General features: G+C 40.8%; 1 protein-coding gene across 3 annotated transcripts in view; it reads right to left on the bottom strand.

The window, feature by feature from the left end:
* The window catches only part of cep104 (centrosomal protein 104), a 38,687-nt gene that overhangs the window by 9,423 nt on the left and 12,116 nt on the right, over window positions 1-17,148 (bottom strand). For 2 of the 3 annotated variants that reach the window (XR_006379503.1, XM_044210971.1), the window contains exons 10-19: window positions 16,296-16,511; window positions 15,786-15,953; window positions 14,712-14,885; window positions 7,613-7,789; window positions 3,518-3,718; window positions 2,430-2,525; window positions 2,134-2,221; window positions 1,245-1,317; window positions 863-971; window positions 595-733 (exon numbers count right to left, since the gene is read on the bottom strand). Coding sequence is in view for 1 of the 3 variants with exons in the window: in XM_044210971.1 (XP_044066906.1) it covers window positions 595-733; window positions 863-971; window positions 1,245-1,317; window positions 2,134-2,221; window positions 2,430-2,525; window positions 3,518-3,718; window positions 7,613-7,789; window positions 14,712-14,885; window positions 15,786-15,953; window positions 16,296-16,511 (1,441 nt within the window). In the remaining 2 variants the exon portion in view is untranslated. Of the gene's footprint in view, window positions 1-594; window positions 734-862; window positions 972-1,244; window positions 1,318-2,133; window positions 2,222-2,429; window positions 2,526-3,517; window positions 3,719-7,612; window positions 7,790-14,711; window positions 14,886-15,785; window positions 15,954-16,295; window positions 16,512-17,148 lie in introns of those variants that run through there. The other variant, XR_006379504.1, reaches the window with a different exon arrangement.

Raw genomic sequence — 17,148 nt, 5'->3', positions numbered from 1 at the left:
ATGCCAAGTCAATCACCTGACCTCAGGCGAATTGAGCATGAGTTTCTCTTAATGTAGGCAAAACACCCCGAAAATAAGGAAGATGAGCAGCATCGCCAGGGAAGATACCACATTTCTGCTTCACCCAGTCATTTATGGCAAAATATCTAAAACCAAATATTCAATATGATGGCTTTATGTTAGACGATGTTGACTTGTCCAATTAAATTCTGTCCCTTAAAATTGGGGAACTATGTACTGTATAAGGATGCCAAGGATGTAAACACCATCAAATTACAGCTAAGCCGGCACTTAGAGTCTTTGTTTCAATTAAAATCTAATAAATAAGCTGGAGTACAGGGCCAGAACAACAAAAATGCAATGTTTACAATTCTGGCTTGGGAACTTTGTTGCATGTTATACCTCTATCTCTCTCCCCATTTTTCCTGTGTGTGTCTACACTGTCACCATCCAATAAAGACAAAAAATAATACAAGAAAAAAGAAAATACAGCAAACCAAACAAAAATGGATTTTTGATTTGAAATAATTTTCATCACATAAAGCATTTTTAGAAAATTTCCAACAGTATGAAACAGTAAGACTGAGAACTCACGGTTGCAGGCGGGACCTTGGACATGGCGAGTCAGATCTTCGGTGGCCACGGCCTCTGAGCAGCGTGGGCACTGGCTAAACTTGGACCTGCTTTCACATTCACCCAGTAGGTGCTCTGTGAGGCTGGCTATCTCGACTACCTGTGAACAGAATGCAGAGCTGTACACAAAGTCTTCAAGCTTCATTATTGAGGTGGTGATTAAACAGCTGGGCAGATGTCCTTCTTTCAAGAGGACTAAAATTATGCCAATGAAAAGTTAACAGTCTACCTGTCTACATTCATCACAGCGTCTCAGCATAGGACAGTGTTTCCAGTAGTGAAGGTCCAATCCATCCTCTGTGAATGACTCATCCTTTTTACCGCAGAATATACACAGGCTGAAAGATCAGATCAGGCTGCAGATGAGATCATATGCCTTCAAAGCATTGGCAAGTACTGTGACACTAATGACATAAAAATATTACACTAAATGAAAGTTAAATTAATACTTCAGCTAGAAAAATAATTGACTGTGTGAAAACTGCACAGAAAACACTAAACCTGTGAAATCGGGACTAGGCTAATATGCTATATACATTTCCTTTTTTCGCATCTTTCTATTATTCCAGTGATTTTTTTTAAAGCTCTCTGTTGAGTTATGAGCCACATACTTGTCCAGATAGTTGGTAGATTGTTGGACGTCAACACTGTTGGTTACCTTGTTCTGGGGCACTTTTGTGACAGCTGGAAATTAAGAAGACAGTATCTGTTACTTTTCATGAGTGCACTAATTGGAGGCCACCATTTCGAGTATCAACCCAATGAGTTCCAGCACTCTATAACAGAAAGAAATAATACAGACTGTACAGAACTTAAATATTATGTAAAGACTTATGCCAGACTTGTAGAGTGCATAATTTTGTTAACAGAGCTCTGTATATGTACGCTTTGATAGCTGGTAGTGGGTGGTGTACCTGCACTCTATTTCCATAGGTTGATGGCAGAAATGGCTGGCAGCGTCAGTGCCATGTCTGAGATATTGTTATATTGCCTTCAAATGGAGCTTTTGTTTCTGTTATTGACATGCTAAGACAAGTACCATACTTGGAGTTCAAGTGGTTAAACTCTTGAGAGCACTGTTGCTGGGCAACTGACAACAAAAGTAGACGCTGTAAGGCTCCTTTATCCTCTTTAAAAATGGTCAATGATTTTAGTTTTTTTGTATTTCAATGCAATGCTGAAGAAATATAAAAAGAATGAGGACAAAAGTGACTAACTACCACAGGCTCTCCCATTTATGTCACAAGTCGTGACCTCAGAGCTACCTTCAAATTTTCCACTTGCATGTGAACAGGTCCCATTTGAAGGCATTAGTGCTAGTGTTGGCACGTCTCAAAAGACTACATCAGCACCATACTGCTGTTTTGTGCTTTAAAGCAATCCAAATCAGACCTGGTGATGTGCAGTATACAAGGATGTTGCACTCTACTAAAGAATATCTTTAGTGTGAGTAGAACTGAGTTGCTTTTGTCTCCTTTCTATTTAAACATGTGTACGTACTTGCTTTTCCAGCTTTTTGGGACTCTTTGTCAACTTTGGGAGCTTCTTCCTTGGGCATTTGTCCTTTGGTGCTTTCATTCCCCCTCTCCTTCACAAGCAGACAGAGAAGTATAAATAGATGTCAGAAATCACAGTTCCAAAAAGAGATGCTATCACACAAGGAAAGCTCTTTAGCACTTTAACAGTGACTTCAGACATGGACAAAAATTCTACCAAGTCTGTGTGGAGTCATAAATACAAATTAGTAGTCATTACAAGACGTGATGTAATTGCAGTCTAATGACAGCTCCACCTACTGTGATCTCTTTCAAGGCAGCCAGCTGCTCCTGAAGAGAGTGGATCTCCTCCTTCTCTTTTTGCCCATCCTGCTGACCATCTCCCTTCTTCAGAGTCTGGGTTAAAAGTGACATGCCATCAGCCTCTTAGTAAGAGTCAGTTTTTTTTATTTTCCTCTGTTTGCTTCCTTTCTTCTCTCTTTGTCGTGTTAATATCATTTCAGCATCACAGATCTTTCTTGCTCACCACGCTAACTTTCATTTCATGATTTTCTTTTGAAGTTGAACGGCTTAAAGCTCTGCAGACTCAGGGCTGCAGTGACAATTCATGCAGATGAGCGTATGATCAGACATTTTAGCAGTTGAGCAATACTCAACAGCATGGCCGTTGCATAATGGGAAGGCTAGGTCTCTAATAATGCCAGTAAGATATTAAGCTTGGTCATTGGTTGAGTCACAAACTTTACGGTAAAACAATATCGCACCAAGACAGCTTTGGGACACAAGCTGACTTGTTTACTGGCTGCATCTGTGGTTACACTAGTACACAACAACAAATGCTGTCCATTATCGCCAGGTTTGTTGCTAGTGCAGTTTTACATACAGTTCAGTTGGTGAAGACATGAAGTATTTGAAAGAAATGAAACATTATATCTACATTATTCCATCAATAGATACATGCATGGATCTGACTTGGGTAATTTGTTTAACCAGATCAGTAACAGACAGACAAGACTGCCTGTAATGGCTTTGGCAAAGGAAGCAGCGGAGGCAGTTAGCTGTTTGTGCAACATGAAACCCTGCCTCCTCTTCCTTGTTACTGTCAGCTTAAAAAAATAAAAAGACATGATGTCAAGTAGTCTCCTAAAACGCTCAACTCTTTTCAGCTTGAGAGAGTGCTCCCATCTGCCATGTCTGACAGTTTCACTGTCCATCTATCAGCTGCTCCTCGCTGCCTACAATCTATTTGAAAAAAATGAACAGTGTGAACACACCCTCGGCCCGGCAGTTTGACGCAAATCATTTTAACACAGCATTCCTTCTTGAAGATGTTAAGTATCAATGAGAGATTAATCTGCATTGAAGGAAAAACAAAAAACACTTCTCACCTGAGTCTCTACCAGCTTTCCGTCAATCTTGGCAAAGCCATCGAAAAGGGATTTGTAAAGGAAGTTCTTTCGTGTGGCAGCATTGTTGGGTGGAAGGTAGCTAAGAACAGCAGCTCTGTGCTGCTGGTACATGGATAAGATGATGCGCACTGCCAGCTCTCGAACCGCTGAGGCACTGTGCTCCAAAGCTGCTGTACAGAACTGACAAAGGAAAACATGTTTTCTACTAAGATGTGAACACTGAGCAAGAATTTTGATTGACTGGATACTACTGTTCCAACATATGCCATTAGGCAGTTTCAGCTTTGGTTTAACCTACTTGACAGAGACACCTTTTTTGTTGTTGGCATGAAACTTATATAACTACAAAGAGGAAGAAATGAGACATCATTACATGCAGCAATGCATCCATTTGTCAAGTCAGACTAAAACTGCGAATAACATAAATAGCCTCTAGAAGTCTAAATATGATGCAAATTCATAAGGAAATAATCTGAAATCTGATTATTGACCTGTTGTAGGCTTACAGTAGAGCTTACAGTAATCAAGTTACTTCAGTGCGTAAACCCTTTGGCTGATTTTCTGCATAACCTGACTTCTTTGAGTAAACTTGTTTCTTGTGTGCATGGATATGTACTACATGACGTGGCATGTGGTGTCCCTCAGGGTCCAATTCTTGGGCCTCTAATATTCAACTTCTGACAGATTTATAACAAGAACCAGGAGGACTGAGCACACTTCTATTCTTATTAAACAGTCAACACACAGTCAACACTCAACAACACAGATGTTGATTCTAATGCATTTCTTAGCCTTGTGTAAAGCAGTTTAAATTAACTCTGTAATTGAAAGGTGACATACAGTTAAACTTGCCTTGCCTTGTCTTACCTACAGTATACTGGAGAAACAAGGCAGGCCACAGAAAATATTCAATGCTTGCTTTTTGGCAGACAAAATTCAAAGTTGTATGAAGCAATATTTGCTATATTTACAGTCTAGTTTCATGTGCAAAACAGCATCATTGTTAAGGAAGTCCTTTGAATGAAGTGCACATCATGACGTAAAAAGAGCCCATATTCCGACATAATCTCTGTGAAGAGTCGCAACACAATGGCAATCCCAGTGGAGCACATTAACATCCAGAGGTAAACTGTGTACAAAGGCCACCCATCCCTTGCTCAACATGCTACATGACAGCTTGCCATTATTCTCTGTTGTCTCTGCCTACCACTTCTCATTTTAATTACAGGAAATTCAATCCCCCCCTTTTTTCACTCTGGCTCCCGCTTCAGAGTTCACCCAGGTAACAGCGGAGGAAAAAGGAAAAATGCTGTAGAGCTGTCAAAAGGGCTAGTCACAAGCTAAAAGAGGCAGATACCAGTAGAGGTTTTAGCTGTGAATTTAAGGATTCAGACATTTACCAACTTTCAAGGCACAATGATTGTTTATGCAGGTTTATGTTCATATTGGTGGGATTAAATATGTATAGACGTGTATACATATTCATATTTGGAAAGGAAGATTTGATTGTAAAATCTAAGGTTGAAGAATTAGTGTAAGCTCCCTACCAACATCACCAACTTCACTGGCACATGCTGATGCTTACATATCTAGAGTATTTATCTCTATATACTGCCTAAGAGGAATCTCTCTCCACTCACACACACATACAGTTGAAACTGTAATGGAATGGAAGAGGGCAGCTTTCTGTAATGGAACCTTGTACCCTGTACTTTCGTCTTTAAAAGATATATTGCTTGTTGTCACGTAATAGTATCAGACCAGGTCTAACCATCTCTGTTAGCCTGTTTTCAGACATCCACAGCGAGAAAATCAAGTCCACAGTACCAATGGCCTCGACTTAATGATATGTTAAGTGCCTGAAGTTAACAAGGAATAGGGTTTGGGTTAACGCTAACCCTTATGTGCTGTAAACTGGTAGACTACAACCAAATCTGATTAGCACAATGGTCTACTGAATATCTCAACAGAAAACCAAAGACAAGGCAATTATTTCACAATACATTCCTTATTGAAACTGAGTTTCAGTTTAAACCTGGTGTCTCTTACATGTTTTCTTGTCAAACTGTTTAATGTGACAGTCAGGAGAAAAGGCAAGCTGTGGAATAAAGCACAGCCCTACTGTCACATCTCAATCCAGACTGGAAATGTTTCCCAGGCAAACATGGGAGACAGCCAAAACAAAGGGGAGAGGTGGTGAGCAAGCACGCACACACAGGCCACCCAATGCCACCTGTGTGGCTCTGGCTTCAGAAGGTGGAGAAACTCAGAGGACAAACCTAACAGTTTGGTCTCACTGATAAAAGCTGTGTAAAGTCAAGAGGAGGGATGAGTGGAGGGGGATGGGTGGAGGACTGGTCGTAAACTAGAGATGGGAGGACGGGACGGCTTGTTGTCTGGTCAACAGTTGGATAGTTTGCATGTAGATATTAGGTCACTGCTGGAAACCAGAGGAGTGCAAGGGGATGTAAAGTGGATGCCAATGGTGACAACATTGACTCAGCTGACTGGAGCTTACTGACAGCCTATTTAGGTGAACTGAATGGCCACAGAAAGCCAGGGAGGGACTGCTCCCCTTTCAGTTAGTCAAACCGTAGTTTCTAAGCCAAATGTAATGGAAAAATCAGCTTGATGGATGCCTGCTTTCTAACGACCTGTTAGATTTTGACCTCCAATACCTCCAATGGCATTTTTTGGCTGCTGCTGCTAACATTTAGTACATTTATCTATTTTTGAGATTATCCGCTATAAAATCCCCTAAAAATGTTTAGTGTGTCTAAAGCCTCAGAAACCAAATTTAGTGTATAGTGTGACTCCAAACGTCTCAGGGGCGAATTCACAAAGAATAAATTGCAGCCATAGCACCATGAATTATGCATAATTTGCAACCGCTATCTGAGCTGTCTCAAGGTCCGATTCACAAAAGATATTGTGCTAATGATATTTTAGCACAAACACGCCCATAAAGTTTTGCAGCTGAGTGCAATTTGCCATTGTTTTGCGTTTGTCAAATGTTCATCTGCAATTTTCTGTAGTGGTCCCAGTAATATTTGTTCTTAAGTTCTGAAGTAGCATATCACGACATGGTTAAGCAACGTTTGAATCAAAAAATGTTACAAATGCAGTTGCAAGAACAATACTTTCCACTCATATGGAGATGTTTGATTTGAAAGAGAACTTATTCTAATTGTAATTATAAATATTCTAATTATCTAATAACTCCCCCTGCTCTTTCATTTGTTTCTATCTGCGGGATGTTTTGTATGACTCACTCTGTATGGAGTGATTGTTATTTTGGTTACTTTAACTGTGCGATCTCCATCATGCCTCTGGGGGCATGGAGAGCTGTTTTCTCTCCTACTCTGCTCTATGCTGGACTGTTACTGTGTAAAAATCATCTCCGTTTCTCACAGCAGCAGGTTTTATGTTATTTTATAGTTTAATTCCCTCATGGTGAATATCAGGTATTGTACTGTCTCTGTGCCACCAGTGCGCATATGATGTACTGTGATGCGCTATTGCTTTGCCTCGCTACAATCACTGCTGCCATGATCACTGGAAAGTCCGGGTGTGACACCCCTTTATAAATGTGCTTCAGTTACCACTAACTCTCTGAAGATGCTAATAATTTCACTCTAACTGCGTGGGCTATTAGCACTGGTGTTTGTGAATTTGGTTTTTCAATGAGGCTCATTTGCATAGAAAGGGGCCAATTTGCGTCAAATGTATGCATATTACCTAATTTACATACCTGCAAATAGCACCAAGATGCTATTTGCTTAGCAGAGCAGTTAGGGGTGCAGTTCACCCTTTGTGGGTGCTTTGAGAATTACAGTCAGACAGTCTAAATTTGGTTTTTGAGGCAAACAAAAAGTTGATTTACCAAGATAACGAGATAATTAATTTGTGATCTTGAGCTAAGAGGTTAAAAAAGATAATTGCAACCACGGCCATTTTTGACTTCTGTAACACAGACTTAAAATAATTCTTAATAATTAATTAAGGACGTCAACATCACAAAAAAAAAAATAATAAAAATGCAGAGATGCATTTAGCATGCTTAAGGTACTTTACCGTCATGACATTGTCCAGGGTGAAGCCAGAGTTCTCAGTACCCAGCTCAGCCAGTAGCTTCTCAAGCACCTCTGCCTGACTCTGAGCCAGACGAGAGGGGAAGTTGGATTTGAAGGGCTTCGCCACCTCAACAGGGATTACCTGCAGGGCACGTACATTCTTCAAAACAGCAATTTCCTAAAAGTGGGACATGAGAAAGAGACAATGACTTTTAATTTTAAAGTGTAAAAGTCATGCAATGTCATGGTAGACTTACAGAATGCACCTTTAAATTAAGTAATATGTGTGCCGTAAGCCACCAACAAAAATATCTGTGTGATACTACACATGGTGATTTGTCATTCAACACAAGCATCTGTTAGAGAGACAAGTCATGACAGAGAATACAAGTATACAATTAAAGGAAGACGGAAGAAGGCTCTTGGAAAAACATCTCTCAGTTGTTTGCAATTTCAGCCTCATCAGGAGAGTGGAATACAGTGGTGTGAAAAACTGTTCGCCCCCTTCCTGATTTCTTATTTTTTTCAATGTTTGTCACACTTAAATGTTTCACATCATCAAACAAATTTAAATATTAGTCAAAGATAACACAAGTAAACACAAAATGCAGTTTTTAAATGAAGGTTGTTATTATTAAGGGAAAACAAAATCCAAACCTACATGGCCCTGTGTGAAAAAGTGGTGAACCTTCCTAGGAGTGGCCGGCCGACCAAAATTAGAATCAGAATCAGAAATTACCCCAAGAGCACAGCAACGACTCATCTAAGAGGTCACAAAAGACCCCACAACAACATCCAAAGAAATGCAGGCCTACCTTGCCTCAGTTAAGTGCCTCAGTGTTCATGACGCCTCCATAAGAAAGAGACTGGGCAAAAATGGCCTGCATTTGAGATGCTGTGGCATGACCTTAAAAAGGCAGTTCATGCTCGAAAACCCTCCAATGTGACTGAATTACAACAATTCTGCAAAGACGAGTGGGCCAAAATTCCTCCACAGTGCTTTTTCACACAGGGCCATGTAGGTTTGAATTTTGTTTTTCCTTAATAATAAGTTTCATTTAAAAACTGTATTTTGTGTTTACTTGTGTTATCTTTGACTAATATTTAAAATTTGTTTGATGATCTGAAACATTTAAGTGTGACAAACATGCAAAAAATAAGAAATCAGGAAGGGGGCAAACACTTTTTCACACCACTGTATATGTTGGAAATATGGGACACACACACACACACACCCATATAATTAGCCCTCAACATACAAAGAGGCATTCAGTCATTGCCCTAACGGAGCTCTGAACAGATCTAGAAGGGCCGGGCGATGATTTCAGAGGGCCGAGACTCAAGCTCCTGCAGCTCATAAAGACATCCTCCCTTTCTTACTTGACACACACCCATGCATGAGTACATAACAAACACTTAGCAAATGCACATTACCTATGTTCACACAGAGTTAGACATTTACTTCACTTACATACTTATGTACGCCATCACTCAATCCACCAGCCAACACTTTCTGGTTTCACCCACTAGTGCACGTGCACAAATAACAAACACCACCTCTTCTGTATTGAACCCGCACTAGTGGCTCTGATCCAGGCTACAAGGAGGCAGTCTAGGCAGTCAGTATGGCTACAACATGAGGCTTGTTTGAAGGCTGGGGTAGTGCATGACAACACCTCAGACACCTCCTAACTCACCCTGTATACAAGGCTACAGTACAGCATACTGCAGCATGCAGGCAGTGAGGCCTCAGTGAGGTTAATCTCTGAGATCAATCTCATGTTAGGAAAGCTAATTTAAGACGTTTCAAGTTCCTTTAAAAAAAAAAATAAATAAATAATAACTTCCACATTCCATTTGTACACTATTTGATTATAATTAATTGAATACAGTGCACAGATGCTAATGTGAAGATGTTTGTTTTTGTATTTGCATGTAACTGTCCTCCCAGCACCTAAAAAAAATTCTCAGCCAGGTGAGTGGTGGACACTTAAGCTCTAAAAAAACCCAAAACAAATAAATGGAGCACCCCTATAGCTCACCTGGTAGAGTGCATTCCCCATATACATGTCTGAGTCCTTACAGCAGCGGCGGCCCAGTTCGGCTGTTCCTACCAAAATCAAACAAAGGGCTAAGATGCATACCACCAAAACAGCAACGTCGGGGACCTTTGTTGCATGACAACTCTCTCTCTCCACATTTCCCATCTGTCTTTCGAATATACAGTATACTATGAATTGATTGCCCCCAAAATAATAAAAAATAAAAAAATAGATGGGAATTTGCTCTGGGCAGTGCAAACTGAGGCAAAGATGTGTCCACACAAGTTGAAAAACAAGTTGCTAGCTTTGTCTGCCATATGCTGGTGCTGGGCATCTAGTGTAACTTGGGCTTATTAGAGCATGTAACCACCTTGATCTGAAAAAAACTAGCTCATTCTGAAAGAAATGTCATTGTTCAACAATACTAGTGTCATAATCCTACTAAAAAATAACATTAGGTCAGGTATCGTAGAAAAGGTTTCAGTCGTAGTCATCTGGAAACGTCTTGATTTTCAGAATCAAGACGTTTCCAGATGACTACGACTGAAACCTTTTCTTCGTTTCGGGTCCCATCCGGAAGTCATTCTCAATATTGTCCAGATGACTATGACTGAAACATTTTCTACGATAGAACACTCCTGGACGAATGAGGAACTACACCGTCTTATTTTGAAGAATTTTGGGCAGAAAACCTTGGATCTGGTTCGGGAACTCGAAAACACAGCCATGAAATTAGCAGACCACAGGAACCATCTCCGTTTCAATCTAAGATGCAGGCAGAGCAAGATTATTCCCAAGAGTCTACAGATTAGACCACCAGTAAAAGGACATAGAGCAGAGCAGATTAGGAGAAGAAACCTGACCCAGATGCTTAGTGAAAGGATCGGGGAAAACAACTCAAGAATAGACAATTTGAAGAACAGAACAGAATTTTTGCAGAAGAAGTTAACAAGCATGGTCCAAGAAGAAATCCTCAAGAGTAATGGATTTTACACAGATAGCACATGGAGCACAACATAGGAAGAGCAAGGAACGGCAAATTAAGAAATTTAACATCCTTTTGAATAAGAAGAATCTAGGAAAGGACCAGCACAACAGGAGAGCAGGGATTGAACAAAGTGAGACGTGTGTTAACAGAAACATTAGGTCAGGTAAACATTTTTTCCAATACTGACTTAATATCTGGAATATCTGTCCTCTTTCTGCACATTCTCACCCAAATGAGCTCAGTCTTCTTGGGAAGATACACAAGTCTCTCTTTGACTGTTTAGAATTTACAAGCACTCTGAACCTTATTTTGAGTGGAGCGTTTTTCTCGGAATCTAGTTTAGATGATTAGAGAGACATAGTAGTATTTTCCAATAAAACGGTTTCCTCAATCCAAAACCACAGAGATAGACTAATAAAAGTACCAAGCACGCACAGGTAATCTTTTCCAAAGTTGGCCTTTCATTTTACATATACTGAAGCTGTTCCTTCTGTTTGCTTATTGTGGGGTGTGCAAATAAGGCACCTTTCTGGTCATTGTTTTGAATGCAGCCTTGTGGTTGCTGTCCGTCAGACTGATTTCATCTGGAAGGAAAAAACGTGCTCCAATGAACCGCAGCCATTATCTGTGCTTACAAACCCAGTTAAGCATACAAATATAATCACTTTGTCTGTAAAGTGTTCATGTGTATTTATCTACTGTGAATATTAAATATACCAATGACACTATTACTTTACTGACATCAAGGTTATTTATGAAAGTGCTTACAGGAGGAATTCAGCCTCATTAATCAATTAGCCGATTGATAGAAATGTAATCAACAATAGAGTCATTGCAGGCAGAGGGGGTGGCACTGGTTTGCTAATCTCTCCCAAATGGTGATTTTCTCTCTACCTGCTTCCACACTTCACCCATTCTTTAGATTTTTCACACTGTGAGAATTACTTATCCGGTGAAATTAAACATTGTTGTGCTCTACTGCCCACCAGGTCCTCTCAGGGAATTCTTCGAGAAATTAGATGTCCTTTGGCTAACCCCCCCCCGATTATTCATATCCTACTCTCTCAAACCATCAAACCTCTCAATTCTACACATACTGTCCCTATCCGCCCAAAACCTTTGCTCCTTGTCTCCCTCGTCTCTTGCCTCATCTGTCCCACACTAGACTCTTCTGATGTAAAGACTCACAGACCTGTCTCTCTTCCTCCATTTCTTTCTAAAACACTTGAGCGTTCTGTCTTTACTCAACTTTCTGCATATCTCCACCAGAACAGCCTCCTCGAACCCCACCAGTCTGGTTTCAAGGCAGGACAATCAACTGAGACTGCCCTCCTTGCCATCACTGAGGAACTCCACACTGTAAGAGCAGCCTCCCTCTCCTCCATCGTCATCCTGCTGGACCTTTCAGCAGCGTCTGAAACAGTGAACCACCAGATCCTCCTCTCCACCCACCAATGACTGGGAGTCTCAGGCTTTGCACTCTCCCTGTTCACATCCTATCTCACAGAGCGCACTTACAGGATAACTTGGAAAGAATCTCTGTCTGAACCGTGTAGCCTCACTACTGGGGTCCCTCAGGGTTCTGTTCTGGGTCCCTTCCTCTTTTCTCTTTACACCAAATCACTCGGCTCTGTTATTCACTCGCATGGCTTCTTTTACCACAGCTATGCAGATGACACTCAACTAACTGTCTTTTCCCTGGACTAAAAAACCCAGGTGGCAGCGCAAATCTCTGTGTGTCTGGCTGACATCTCCCCGTGGATGTCTACTCACCACCTGAAGCTCAACATCAACAAGAGGAAGGCATCTCCTGTCCATGACCCCTCCATTACCATTGAGAACTCCCCGGCGTCCCCGGCTCAGACTGCAAGGAACCTGGGTGTGATACTGGATGACCAACTGTCCTTCACTGCCAACATCACTGCGACAACCCGCTCCTGCAGATTCATTCATACATGTATGTCTAGTCTCATATATGTAGTGAATACTTGGAAGGAATTGAATAAAAAAGGTATAAAGTGTATTTTTTGGCTAAATTGAAGTTATCACTAATATTGATTATACATATGTATGATTCCAGTGAATATACATTGATGAACTGATTAATGAAGGATTATCATAGATGTTTTGGCTAAACAGGTACACATGTACTGGATTACTGTAGATTAGTATAGCTACACAAAATGTGGTGCTTTTGTTTTAGATGCAAAGCCTCTCTATGAGCTGTAGGTGAAACTCACTCGCAGGATCACGATTAGCTAGGCACGTTCCAATATATGTAGTTTGCAGTCACATGATTCCAATGATCTAAAGGCTTAGAATTAAGAGGGATATGACATTAATTAATTCATCATTTCACCATTTAACTGTGACCTAATTGACCCCCATTTCTCATACTGCTCAAAATTCAGAACCATAACAGATCCACCCTTATCTGCAAGATGGATCATGACATGTTTTCTCTTCTCTGATGAATTCAGAGTTTAAGAAAGATTTTATCTTCTTTGATGACTACATTTCTTGAGAACTTCTGAAGTATCTTGTTCAACCATTTGCCTGTATGTGATAATGGTAGGATCAAGGCCTACATGAAAATGAAATTAGGATTTCTTTATAAAGGGAGCAATGTTTCTTATAGGTGTACTCACAGTTTCTGAAATTCTCATTATAGTATTGTTGTTATTTGATAGATTTCATGGAAGAGGAAAACTGATTCACCTGCAGAGACCGGAAGAATTTGGTCCACTTTTAGTTTACATGGGTCAGCTCTATTGCAAGGCCAACAAAGAAGAACTTTGGTTAGGACTAGTTTTGCATCATTCAGGTGTATCCCAGAGATGTTGGATTACTTCTAGCTACTGATTTGTTGGGAGTTTTTCTGAACATGTTTCATTCATCTTGTTTTCATATTAGCTTGCTACTCAACTGGCTTTAGCCTGTCAAGCTGGTGCCATTTAACCCATGTCAGTCTTGGGCTTGTGGGAAATGGTGTTCATTGTGGGCAGCTAAAATCTGAACAGAAGAATACTTTGCACATCTATTTCTTGAGACAGGTGCGTAGGAGAGGGACGAGCCAATCCGTATTGTAGTTGCAAATAAACTCCCACACACTGGTCTAACTTGCAATAGTACATTTCATCAAGCAAATGGTTTGTGATGGCTAAGATGGCTTCTCTTTGTAGACCAGTGTGCGGGAGTTTATTTGCAACTAGGAAGATTAAATTAACAACAATATTAAATTTTTTTCCTTTACTTCTGGAACAGCTCCGGTTTTGCTTTCTATGGCATATGGCCATAGTGGTAATGGCCTGCACAGTACAGTAGGACAATACTGGATAATTTTTAATCTGTGTATGATTAGTCTATGAGCACACTGTAGTGGTAGTATTATTATTTTGAGGTAATCTTTCTTATCTCAGAGAAGGACTCATCAGTGTCACTATATTCTCACTCCTCCAACTTATCTTTAATATTGTAAATACTTTATTATATGTATTTACATGTTTTTAATGGTAATTATTATTTTTTTTAATAGTTGCACAGTTCTATTGGTTTGATTTCGAATGTGTTTGCGTTTGCTGTCATGCTGTCTTGGCAACTGTTCCACCCTTTAGAGTCTTGTATAGGCCGGCCTAAACCCTTTTTTCTTTGTTACAAGATGACAGGAGTTCCACCCTGTTAGTATGTGTAGATATCACTACCACTTCAAATTTAAGACATAATAACCATAAAGAAATCACCAAGGACATCAGCAGCCTCTTGAGTACATTTTACATTGCATACCACTAAGACTATTTTTGACAAAACATATACTGGCTTGCTTTGCAGCACAATTTGATGCTGTTCGTAAAAAAGAAAGAGGGTGCTGATTTTCCAACATTATTAGACAAAAGCTTTGGCAGAGCTACACAAGGGAAGATGGTGGAAGGAGTGAAGGAAGATTGCAAATCATCTTCTCTTCAGTCAAAGCACAGCTGCTATGGAGGCAGAGGGCAGGCTGACAGGAAGCAAAGGGTTAATGGAAATCAATTGGTGCCAAATAAACACGTCAGTCCAGTATGTTACAATACCTGTATGAAGGCAGTGGCCGTGACCCGGAGGCGGCTAGCTGAGTCTCCAGTCCTGGCCAGCAGGTTGGGCCAGGTCTGCTCCAAGCAGTGGGTCAACTCGGCCCGACCCAGCCCCAGACCTGGGATCAGCTGGCTCAGCAGCAGCAGCAGCAGCTTCAAGGAGGCATGGAAAACCTAAGGAAAGAGCCAGTGGACATTTAGCTCCAAACTTAGCAGACTTTCCAAGAAAAGTTAGCACCAGGGTGATGTCAATTAGCAGTGAGGCTAGACTTGGCGATGTTTAGTTTCAGTTGGTTAGAGTATACAGATAGAGAGTGACAATCCGCAGTTGTGAATGTTGTTGGAGCAAGTTTTATAAAAGGTTTTTATTTTGTACTTGCTAACACACCGAAATATCCACCAGACAGTAGAAAGCAAACTAACCTGTTCTTTACAGGTCAACTGAATTACCAGTGCATTATCAATATTTTTTTACTAGGTAGATTTAGACTGGAAAGACATATGACAAACACCCTGGGCTACATTCAGACCCAGGATGTAATGACATGACATGCAGCTTAGACCACTGAGTTTCCAGAGAAGGGTGTATTTAACATAAACTAAAGTGAAACACATTTGTGGAGCAGCAAATTAACCAGTTAACATATTAATGGAGCATTCTGTGCATCAATGTGGCTAGGAAAATAAATCACTAGAATTATTGCAGCACTACCTTTTTCATTAGCATACAAGCTGTAGACGACTTCCAGATAGGGGTTACAAGGTCATCCTTGTCAAAACTATTTTTCTAAGGAAGCCAGCTCTGGGAGAGAGAACTGGGGTTGCATTATGGTACAGGGGGAACATAGTTGAGAGTGTGCATGTGTGCTTATGATTTAACAACATGAACGTTAGTTCTGTTTGTAACAGGAATCCAGAGAACATGATTTATAGAAGACTTTGACAGTGACAAAGTAAAAATATCCATAACGCCTTAATAGGGCTGCTTTACTAGCAGCAGTTTCTGTTCAGTTAACTTGGACATTCACAGCATCCACACCAAGACAATTTTTTGGACTGGAGGAAATGACTCACAGATGACACTTTATCCAGCAGGGCCTTCTTGACCAGGAAGACTGCAGCTCTTATCATGTTTCTCAGCTCCTCCCTGGGGGTGGTGGGTGATAGCTTCAAAAGCTTCTTGTACACAGCCAGCAGAGCATCCTCTCTGTAGGACCATGTTTTGGAATACATCCCAGCCACCTGGAAAAGAAGAGAGGGCAAAAAATTTGCCAAGGGACGGCAATCACAAATATCAGTTATGGGGGAATTATAGCAGATGGGTTATATGCTGTGTAATGTATAGATCATATATCACATCACTCAGTGATAAGTTACCTCAGACCTATCTGTGGAATTTTTGTACTGCGGTATCTTGTTACTTATCTGCTGACATATACAGCTCTTTTAGCATTAACAGATGAGGGGAAAAGACAGTGTGGTGTTTGGGACCAACCAAGTGACCCTAAATTAAATGGAAAACTTGGCTAAAAAAGGAGATAACATCTGGCTATGGTACAAAGTACAGAATATCGTATTTATTACCAGGCTTTCTCCATAGACCTCTATTGGAAAACCAGCCTCTCTCTGGGCCTTTTCCGTCATGGCCTCTGGCTCTCCGCTCATCTCAGGGCTGTGTGGAGTTTGTTGGACGTCAGGTTGGGGGGAGCGTTGCTCTGCAGGGCTCTGGATGGCCTCCACAGGTCGGTCTTTCCTCTGAAGGGCGGGCAGCGGCCTCTCATCATAAGGCACACTGGTAACCTGTCAACAAAAGACAACAACATTGGTATTTATAGCTTGGAATATAATATTTATAACATTTTTTGATTGTGTGTGTATAAAATATATATGTATATATATATATATATGTCTCTACACACAAAATAATACATTTCCTAGAGATCCCTCAGTTCAAAGGCTCAAAGAAAACTGACCTACACTTTCAAGCCTGAAAAGGATGTGAAAAATTGATCACCTCTACCCTTGTTCTTTTCACTAACTCTCACTAGCACTTGATTACTGAATAGGTTGATCATTTAACATCATGATGACAATGAACGTTTAACCCACTTTATACAAACCCAAGCTCCATCCAGTCAGCACTGTCTCCTGTGCCCAGGGGCCAACTAGCACCCTGCTGCCTCGTACAAGGCTCAAAGACCTGCCTTGAGGCCAGGTTGGCAGCCGCTGCAGTCAGCCAACTGTTGCACGCTTTTAATTAAATAGTGAAACCCAAACCTGCAGTAGGGCCGGTCTCAGTAGGTGGTGAGTAAAGCATAAAAGCCCCCACCAGTCATAATCTCCCTATGTGCTCCGTGTTCCAACACTACAGACGCTTAAGACAGGAGATGTGTTCCCAAGGTGCTACAGTGGGCTAGGTTATTTTTACAACAGGAAT

Source organism: Siniperca chuatsi, linkage group LG10, assembly GCF_020085105.1.
Source record: "Siniperca chuatsi isolate FFG_IHB_CAS linkage group LG10, ASM2008510v1, whole genome shotgun sequence".
NCBI classification, from domain to species: Eukaryota; Metazoa; Chordata; class Actinopteri; order Centrarchiformes; family Sinipercidae; genus Siniperca; species Siniperca chuatsi.
Note: the sequence above shows the minus strand (reverse complement) of the source record. Positions and strands in the feature narration are given on the sequence as shown.